The sequence below is a fragment of the Calypte anna genome, chromosome 18 (genome assembly GCF_003957555.1).
Source record: "Calypte anna isolate BGI_N300 chromosome 18, bCalAnn1_v1.p, whole genome shotgun sequence".
Taxonomy (NCBI): Eukaryota; Metazoa; Chordata; class Aves; order Apodiformes; family Trochilidae; genus Calypte; species Calypte anna.
Genome location: NC_044263.1, coordinates 9,188,242 through 9,198,467, shown reverse-complemented (window position 1 = coordinate 9,198,467; position 10,226 = coordinate 9,188,242). Strand labels below are relative to the sequence as shown.

The window sequence follows — 10,226 nt, the reverse complement described above, 5'->3', positions numbered from 1 at the left end:
CCGCTTCCCCGCCCGGAGCGGCAGCGGCGGCTTTCCCCTTACCAACCCCCCCCCCCTCGGCGGATGCCCCCCTGAAGCCGCCGCGCCGTGTCCCCCGGCCCGGGGATGCGGCAGCGCGCAGCCCCCCGACACCGCTGAGCGCTGCGCGGAGGGGCCGCGCCGGGGGCGTCCGCGGAGCATGGCCAAGGAGCTCGGCCACCGCCTCGGGGTAGCATGGCCGTGAGCGCGGCCACCGCCCCCGCCGCCGAGCCGCTGCCCCGCAGCATCTTCAAGAAGTTCCTGGTGATGCTCTGCTCCCTCCTTATGTCTCTCTACGTTTTTTATTGCCTGGCCGACCGCTGCCAGACCCTGCCCGGCCCCATCATCGCCGCCGGAGCCGCCTCGGAGGAGGAGGAAGGAGGAGGCGGCGGGTACCTGGGGGGCTCGGCCGAGTTCCCTCCCTGGCCGGCGGCCGCGGCGCGGAGGAAGCGGCTCCTGCAGCGGCTCAAGCAGCGGCGGCGACGGCAAGAGGCGGCTCCGGGCCGGGAGGTGCCGGCCGGGGGCGGTGGCAGCCGGGCCGTCGGTTCTGGGGTGTTCACGGGCACGCCCGGCACTCTGACACTGCTGCTGGGCGAGGGCAGCAAGCGGCTGCCCCAGGCCATCATCATCGGCGTGAAGAAAGGCGGGACGCGGGCGCTGCTGGAGTTCCTGCGGGTGCACCCCGATGTCCGCGCCGTCGGGGCCGAGCCCCACTTCTTCGACCGCAACTACGAGCGGGGACTCGCCTGGTACCGGTACGGGACGGGCTGGGGCGGGCGGCGGGGCCGTGGCTGAGCCGGCAGTGCCCCCCGCTGGCCGCCCAGTCCCGCCGCGCCCACCCGCGTCTCCCCGACACCCACCCCGACACCCAGCCCCGCTGCCCCGACCCCTCCTGCCTCCCCTAAGCCCCATCTGCCCCGTCCCCGCTACCCCGACCCACCGACCCTTTCCTCACCCCACCCAAAGCCGCCCCTCCCCGGGTCTCCTTTTCCCAATTCCCCATCCCCCCTCTCCCCCCGTTCTCCCGTCCCTGCTCTCAGATCCCCCAGCCCCTCTCTTGCCTCACATCCTCCTCCCTGCCACCCCATTCCCCCCAGCCCTCATCTCCAGAGCACCTCCAGCCCTCTGCCCCCCAGGGGCAGTCTGGGGAGGGGGCAATGGGAAGAGCATTGGGTACCCCATCGCCCTGGGGACTGTAGGAGAATGCCACGGGAGATCTAACCCCCCTCCCCTCCCTCCTGAGAAGCACAGACCCCCCATCCCCCCACCCCAAATCTTGCTGCTCCCCCTCAGCTTTTCTCGAGGGGACTTTGCAAAATCTGTGGCTCGTTTTAACTCCCAGCTGAGCTGCCCCACAGCAGCTCCCCATTGCAAATCATCATATCCTCACCTCTGCAGCTCCCAGCCCAGAGAAGCATTCGCTAAAAGCAGCTTTCTTGTATTCAGTGTGGGGAAAAAAAAACCCGGAGTTTTCCACGCAAACGTTACAGCAACTCGGTAACCAAAAATATCAGTTCTAGGAGCACAACCCGTGTGCTCACCTTGCCCAGGAAACGAGTAGAAGGGTAGATAGGGTTCTTCTTTCGATAAATTAGTGTTTCATTAAACCAAATAAAAGGTACCCCCTTTTAAATGAGACATTAAACGTTGAAGCCAAGGGGCAGGATTCTCGTTAACGTTGCTTAGATGTTTTCTTTGTGTGTTTTAGAGTGAATAGAGACGCGTCCTCTGGCAGATTCCTATGGAAAGGATTGGTTAGGGTGGGGGTAAAACTGCTCCTTTGCAGCGTGTTGCTGCATTTGTGGCTTTCTTGAATGAACAAGCAAAAAGGAGAGGATTTCGGGTACCCCAGAGCTTGCTGTACTTTCGTGTTAAGCCTCGTTATCAGAGAGGAAAGGGTGATTTTGGTTCACCTTTCAGTGACAGTATTGAAATGTGGAGCAGGGTAGTCCTGACAGTCTGAGTTTTTATGTAAAAGTCTTAACACGTGGAAGTGATGAGCTTCCTTGTGTATCTCTCAGTGTCAGAAACACGCTGGGTTTTTGTAGGCAGCAGAGTGTGGGTTCTCTGAGAAGAAAAATCTTTTCCTTTCGTGTGGGCTGAAGCTGTCTGCAGAATTATATTTTTAGTGTGTGCTTATCCAATTTCCGCACGCTGACCCTGTATCGGGGAGGAAACATTAAAAACGAATCTGAAAACCCTCGAGAAGTTTAATCAAGACTTGACTTTGAAAAATAAACACATGGCTTTGGGGCTGCATCTACTGAAATTTATGGTGGCGATGTGGAAAAGCTCATTTATCAAAGATGCTCTGAAAACTGTGAGGAGCAGATGGCAGAAGGATAGACCTGCTTCTGAAAAGTGTGCCTGAGCCAGGAGGGCAGATTTAGACAGAGGAGGAGCCACAGGCGGTTAGGGCATGGTACAGTCCTTGGTGTAGGGAATTTAATTTTCTAGAGGTTTGGTCTTGATCTCACAGCTCTTACTCATTGGAGGTGCTGCCCTGGAGGCTGTTTGTGTAATCGTTATGTTTTAGCATTTGCTACGTGAGCTCTCCCATTAATTGCTGCAATTTGTTTGTTCTGGTGATGTACTGAATTTCATCTTTTTTTTTTTTTTTTTTTAATTTATTTTATTAGCTCTGTGGAGGCTGAAGTACAGCGAATGCTTTGTATGGGATTATTCCTTTGAGAACTAATCTTGCTGGTTTAGCTTGTGTGAGTAATCTTTACTAACACAGGGAGCCCTGGTGTCATGGCAGAGCTGGCAGGTCAGCTCACTGGTAACCGGTTACCAGCCTGTTATAAATACTCATTAAAAAAAAAATATCTATATCTGCATATATATATATGTATATATATATCTGTTGTTCCTCAGCAGTGTGTTGTAATCTTTGCTGAGGGTTCAGTGGCAGGGGAATGGCCAGATGTTTGCCAGGGGTTCTGATTTCTTATCTTTGGCATCGGAGGCTCAGGTTTCACGTGCATTTCTGTTTCCCAGCTCTCAGACTAAACAGCATCATTACAAGGTATAAACAGTTGGGTTTGCTTTCAGCACCTGCAGGCACCCTGTGCAGGGGATCCCAGCAAAGCTCGGGGCTGTTTGCAGCAGAAGAGGCACCCAGGCTGTGTGGCTGAGGGTCAGGGTCCCCTCCACTGGAGCAGGGATGTGGGCTGGCACAAGGATGTCCCAGCAGGACTGTAGCAGGGGGGCTCTGGGGTCTTGGGCATGAGGGGGGGGATGCTTGTTCCTCCTGAAAATGAAAGAGCATCTGGTTATACAGCTCCAGGGTGGATAAAGAGGGGGCTGAGCTGTGGCTGTAGCAGCTCAGGATGATGCTCCCCAGGTTCCTGGTTAGGTGATGGCTCAGGAGGCACGGGGTTGACACGTGAAAGTCCTGTCACCTCTTGGGGTGCCACACAATGCACACAAAACCACTGTGGGGTCCCTTAAATCAAGTGGATTAATCACTGGGCTCTTACAGCCTGAGCTGTGCCTGGGTCGGGGGCAGCTGTCCTACCCAGAGGCTGATGTTAGAATAAAAGCTATCTGAGTGATTAAATTTGGTAAGTGTGACACTTCCCTGTGTCCCCGTGTGTGGGCTGAATATCAAGGGAAGTTGTGTGCCAAAGGCAGCTTTCTTCATTTTGGGTTTGCAAGTCTTGTCTTCGTACAGGGACAAAAGGAGGAGGGAGGGGACAGCCCACAATGCTCCCATTGACTTCCCTGCACAGAAATCCCCACGCCAGCCCTGAACAAGGCTATTGAGCTAACAGAGTTCAATAGCAGGTGAGCATGGGTTTTAACAGAGTTCAACTGGCACCCCCTCACCCCAAATACTTCTGTATGCAGCCTGGGGAAAACTCCCAGGAATAAGAGTCTAGTTAAAAAAAAAATAATTGTATAGGATGAAAAAAAAATTAAAAATTACTCTGTATTTGTGGGTGCTGTTCAGACTCTGGCTGCTTCCCTCTGATCCTTTGTTAGCCTGGTGCTGATTGAGCTGCCTGTTGGAATGTCATTATCCTGTCAGTCACCCCAGGAACATTTATTTCATACGTTTTAATCTCCCTGCCTCTGTAGCACTGATGCCAATGTCACCAGAGTGAAGCCAAGCTCATGTCATTAGATCACACCCGATCCAGGGGAAGATGAAAGATGATTCGAAGTTACTCCATCAGGTTGGGAGTTCAAGTATCACCCTCCCAATGCTTCCAGAACTGGGGAGTTCTGTCTCCTAATTAATGTCCTCTTGGGATTTTTCTCCAAAGGTGTTGTTTTTGCTTGATTTTTGGTTTGGGTTTTTTTGTTTGTTTTTTTTTTGGGGGGGGGTGGGGAGTGTTTTTTTGTTTGTTTGCTATAAAGGTTTTTTAACCTTCTTTCTAATGTAAGCAATCACTGATGTTTCTGAGTCAAAGGGAACAGAGAGTGTCTCAGCTGGTGATCTGGGATGGAGGAAAGGTTTGTTTCAGGGGGGAACAGCTCCCAACAGCTGTGAGCAGCTGCATCCCACTGTTTCCCATCCTCTGTGTCTCCTCATGGAGGAATGAGGTTGCAGGGTCAGGCTGCTCCTGTAGCAGTGGGTGGCCTGGAAGTCTGTGGGGTTTTGTGGTCACCATAATTCAGGAGCAGAGTTGGTGGAGGGCTTTGGGAGGGTGGACATGAGGATGGAAGCATAGGTGTGTGGGCAGGAATGTGTGAGTGGTTCCAGGGGAGACTTCAGGATAATTCAGGAGAATTAGAGCAGGACCAGATGGCCACCAGGAATAAAGACCTTCTGGCAAAACCCCTTGTGAGGAGAAGATGTTGTAGCAGGAGTTGGCCTTACTGTGCTCTCCCTCATCTTCAACCATCCTTGCAGCTTCTGCAAGAAGCACCATGTGTCCTGGCTTGGTCTTTGAGTGCATTCAGGATGTCCCCAGCTCAGCACATGGCTTGTGCCTTTGGACATTGAGCTGAAGCAGGTTTCTTTTTTGGTCTCCTGCTGTGTGCATGCCTGCCTGCAGGAAGGTCAGGGTTAGCAGCACCTGCTCCTTGTCCTGGGAACATCTCCTCTCCCAACCACATCTGAATTACTAATAGCATCAAGCACAGCCTGCAGCAGTTTCTCTGGAAATTACAGCCTTGGACAACCACATGCTGAAGAGGATCAAGGTCCTTGTTTATTTATTAGCTGTGCAATCAGACACCTCCCCATACTGAGCTCCTGATGCCAGGTGTTGTCTAAAAAGAGAACAAAGGAAGTTGTTGGCTCCAAAGTGCCAGTGGTTCCCTGGAAATAACAGGTGGAGAAAGGCCAAGACAGGCTGGTTGGGTAGCTCGGGTCTTGTGTCCAAGGATTCACTGGAGATGGAGGATGAGGTGGCTTTATGGGTAGCTGAAGTGAGCTCTGCTTTCTGGGGAAGAGCAAGGGGGAGCAGGAGCTCAATGGAAATGTTGCTGAGAGCAGAGCTCATCATTGCTAGAAAGAAACCCTGACGGGTTCTGGTGCTCATGGCCTTTGTTGTTGTCTTTGTGCATGATCTAGCCTTGGATACACCAAGGCATTTGGGTAAATTTGAAATAGTTTGAAGGCTGTCAGCCTGCTGCTGGGGAGATGCCTTGGTGTGCCTCGGTTTGCCCATCCGTAGGGTGGGAGGGTAGGCACTGGTCTGGGCTGCAGGACTGGGACAGCAGGGTTGGGACTGGGGCACCTCGTGGGGAGGTGGGATGTCCTTCCAGTGTGCACACCTGAGGGACAGCACCATCCAGGGATGGCACCTTGCATGCACACACCTCAAGGAAGATCTGACTGTAGAGAGCTAGGGCCTGGCTCTTTCCCCTTTTATTCCTTCAACCAACTCCAAAGAGTTATTATTTTTGGTTGTTCTCCTAAGCATGGTGCATCTAGACCAATCACTTCTATTTTCTGTTAATGGGGAAGTTCATATCCAGGGTTCCTGATGATGGAAGGGGCTCCTGAGATGGTGTACAGGAGCTGTCAAGCCCATTCCTAACACAAAGCTCCAAAATAAGCACTTAGGATTTTATCATCCTCTTCTCTCAGCAGGTGCCGTGGTCTGCATAGGGATATACCTGGGAGGTTCAGAAGTCAGACTGCTGCTTCCCACCCCATCCCTGGGGCACAGGAGGCTGTAGGAGATCAGAACTCTCCCCATCCTCCCTGTGGCTCTGCTTGAGTCTGGGGTGCTTGGGAACTGGGGGTCCCCTCGCCCTGCCTGCTGGTGCTGAGCAATCATGAAAGCATGGCTGGGGTTGTCCAAGATGTTGTCAGTTAAATTCACAGAGCTGGGGCTGCTGAAAAGCAGCACAAAGCTCCAGCTGGCTGGGGTGGGAGCCCATTTATGGCAAAAATTGTGATACTTTAGTGAGAAGCAGCAGATTCACCCCACTTAACCCTGCAGGATCTGACCATCTTGCAAATCCTGTGTACCTACCCTGTCCTCCTGCCATCAGCTCTGCTGCCTTTGGGGGGGGCTCCTGGGGGTGATTACATTGAGTCTGGGGTCCAAGGCCACGCTCTGGTCACAGGATCACCACCAATTTGCTTGTTCACCACCACAGAGGTAGGATTTCACCCCAACCTTTTGAAGTCTATAAGAAGAGCAGTTAGGTCTGGGGAGGGGGAAGGGAGCTGGTGCCTTTCCAAAGAGTTCAGAGCAAACAACAAGTGATCAGGAAGCCTGAGAATAACCCCCCCGTGACCCTCCTCCCTGACAGAGGCATTAAAACTCCTCAGCTGCTAATTGTGCTTTTCCCCTGAGGAATATCCAGGTAACCCAAACTGCTTTCACAGGGAAACAGCAGAGGCTGGGGAGGGGGAGCAGGGCCGGTTGTGGTGTCCATAAATCTTTGCAAATTCTCATTACATGCAGGTATTGTGGAAGGGAAGTGGATTAGGTTGCAGTTAAAGTTGCATTGCTGGGTACTGGGTACAGAGCCCTGTGGGGGTCAGGGGGGCTGCTCAGGCAAAGTCTGTAGCACTGGGGCCACCCTGGGGACTGGGGCAGTGGTCACTGTCTCTGTCTGTCTCCTGCATAATCCACTTCCTGAGAAATTCAGTGTTTCATGGTTTGGAGTTTAAGATGTTAACCTCTAAGCTGTGTCCTCCTGAGCCCTTGCAGCCCCCTGGGTGGGGAGGACGTGAGCAGGACAGTGCTGCAGTGAGAATATAAATAGAGTTGCTCAAGGAAGTGAATTATTCTTGGTGTTTCTTTCACTGAATGATGTGATTCTGCAGGAGGAGATCTTTCAGCAGAAGAAATTGCTGGTTCCCTTCGTGCATGGCAAGTTCATCTTTCTTGCTTCCTGGAAGTGAGGAGATTCATAACGTGCTCTTTCTTTTGCAACACCATCTGTTGCAGAGATGTAAAGATCTCTGCTCAAACTCCCCTGGGCTCGAGGCTGTTGCTGGGGATGCCTCTGGTGGAGATAGAGGAGAAACTTCCCAGTTTTGCTGCAGGAAAGCTTTGGGAACTTTGTGTGGATGTTTTTCCCCACTGCCAAGCAGCTGTGCCCAAGCATCACCCAAGGAAATCCCATTGGGCAGCTCCAGGCACCCAGGGCACCCTCCTTGCACAAAGCCCTGCTGATGGTGGATTCAAGCACAGCAGCTCCAGCAGAATCCTGCCTGGATGGAGCAGCCTCCCCTGCCCCAGCCCCAGCTGTGCTGTTCAACTCTAGCTCTTGAGTGCAGCCAGTGGCTGGAAACTGGGATGTGAGCAGTCAGGCCAGGTCTGACCACAAGCACCCTCCTGACACCTTCCCCTCCTGAGTCATGTTCAGGTTCAAGCATAAGGTCATGATGGGAAGCTGGCTATTTATTTTTTTTCCTCTCTCTCTCTCCAGTGCTGTCTCCTTTTGCTGAAACTTTCAAAAAGCCAGGCTGATTTGTTCTGACATCTCCCATTGGAAAAGGGCTCCCTCCCAGAGCCCGTGCTCTCCAGGGAAGCCTTTTATGGGAAAATATCAAATCCAATTGTTTTGACTTCCGTGTTTATCTGATGGTTTTGTGTGTGGGTTCACATGAGCAACTTTGGGCTTTCAAGTGGTGTGTTTTGTTGTTACCATTCCATTTCTGATGTTGTGGTGTTGTCAGGTTGAGCACCATTTGCCAGCATCTTTCAACATCATTTAAATGCTTTGCAGTGTCTGAGCTGAACTGATTGGGAAGCCCTTCATGGGGAGAAATTCCCAAGTGCTGGCATGTTCCAGCTTAGGGTAAAACATGTGAGGAGACATCTGGATTTCCTGCTCTGTGTCAGGGTTAATGAGGGAAAGGCAGGAGATGCCATGGCCCCGGGGAAGTGGTACACAGAGCCCGGAGAGGTGGCCTGGCTCAGCTCAAACCTCCAAAACCAAGCTCCAGCCTCAGTGACCCCACGGTGCTGATGTACTGAAAACCCCTGTAACATGCTAGCAGGACCCATTTTGTGTCAGGACTTTGTTGGCTCCAGAGTTCTTCCCCCAGCTAGAAGTTTGGTCTTTAAGTCCCTCTGGTTTCAAACATCGCTGGGCTCGAGGTTGTGCCTTGCCAAGTTTTGCTTTAAGTCTCAAGGAAAAAAAAAAAATGTTTGGGAGGACCTGGGTGACCCAGCACCCCAAGACTGAGCTTTCCCCAGCTCCTGCTGTCCCTGTGCCCACCAGGTTACCGTGGGTGCTGTTCGTGTTGTGCCATTAATCTGCTGGAATTTGCATAGGAAACTGGTGATGGCTGAAATGGGCTGTGAGATGCACCAGGGCCAGAACTGGGGAAGCTCTCCCACCCACTCTGAGTCAATGGCCTCAGCCATGGTGTTTCCCACTTTCCAAAGCCTGAAAAGCTGTTTGGAGGTGTTGGCAGAGCCACAGCCTGGCTCTCACCCCTGGGTCCAGCAGCCCCAGCAGTGGGATGGGGGTTGCTCCCTGGTACCAATGGGGGAAGGGACAGAAAAGCTCCCAGAGCTTCTGGCAGAGTCAGGCTTTGCTCCTGGGACCTCCTGGCATCTGGATGATGTTGGTCCACGGTCTCCATGATGCTGTTGGTCTCCACAGCAGGGAGGGAGGATGGTTGGGAGCAGGACCAGCATTAGATGTGTTCAACACATGCTGAGCTTCCCTGGGCATCAGCCGAGTTCCCCCTGGTGCTGCTTTGCTCCTCAACCTGCTCCTCACTCCTCAGGTCACAGAAAGTTCCCCTGACTCCTTTTACAAAGGTTGAGGGTGCTAATCCCCACGTCCGGGCTGTCTTCCAGATCAGGTAATTCTAGTCTCTACCCCTAAAAATTAACTTTGGAGTTTCAGCTGACTCCAGTTGTCTTTGTTCCCCAGCCCCAGACTTGCTGGGCACGGTGCTGCTGGCAGTCACCCACCATGGAGCTCGGGGGGGGGCTGGCATTTGGTGGCTGGGAAGCAGTCTCATGGTTTGCCAGGTGATTTGGGCTTTTCTTTCTCGTGAGCCTTGGCAAGAGTTAAAGCTAATCGTGTGCAGTATTCCTGCCCTCTTGCACTGCTGAACCTGCCTGCGTGAATATTAAAGTCTGCCTGCAAGTGTTTGTCGGGTGTCCTGTAGCTGTGTGACAAGGGTGCTCAGCCCTCCCATCATCAGTAAAGAAAGTGGAAACAGAAAAAACCAGGAGCAGCACTGGGGGCAGAGCTGGGCCAGGGGAAGGTGGTTTGGGGGCTGGGGCTGGGTCAGCCACCTCCTGTCAGGGTTGAAGGGAGGAGGTTTTGGGGTGCTCCCTGCTTGGCTGGGTGGTGGGGAGCAAGGCTCTGTCCTGGGCTGTGCCTCACTTTGCCCATCTGTGAAGTGGGGTTGTGCTGCTGAGCTCCTAAGGAAACACCCAGGTCCGTGCTGAGGGTGCTCCTGGGGGTGCTGGCCCTTGGTTTTCCGGCGGGGGGATGAGCATCAGCGTCCCAGCTCTGCCTCTTGGCTCCGAGCTCTGCCGCCCGCCCTCCCAGGTGCAGGAAATCCACGGGAAGAGCTTCAGACAGGAAGGATTTGGGAGGACAGGCGGGAGGTCAGCCCGGGAGCAGAACCCGCAGCCTCACCCAAATGCGGGGAGTTCATCGAGTTTGATGGGTGACGGGGCTCTGGGTGGGGGTCAGCACCGGGCAGGGAAACCTTCAAGGTGTTGGAGCTGCTTCCTTTGGCACTCTGAGGGGTTGAGCTCTGCCCTGCCCGTGCCGGGCTCGCTGCTCCCTGGAGCATCCCGGGGAGGATGCAGCAG

The 10,226-nt window shown here is 53.5% G+C and overlaps 1 protein-coding gene across 1 annotated transcript in view; it reads left to right on the top strand.

The window, feature by feature from the left end:
• Positions 1-209: 209 nt before the first annotated feature.
• LOC103533899 (heparan sulfate glucosamine 3-O-sulfotransferase 3A1) overlaps positions 210-10,226 on the top strand; it is a 28,653-nt gene continuing 18,636 nt past the window's right edge. The window contains exon 1 of the mRNA XM_030461829.1: positions 210-773. Coding sequence (XP_030317689.1) covers positions 214-773 — 560 coding nt within the window. The 5' untranslated portion in view covers positions 210-213. The remainder of the gene's footprint in view (positions 774-10,226) is intronic.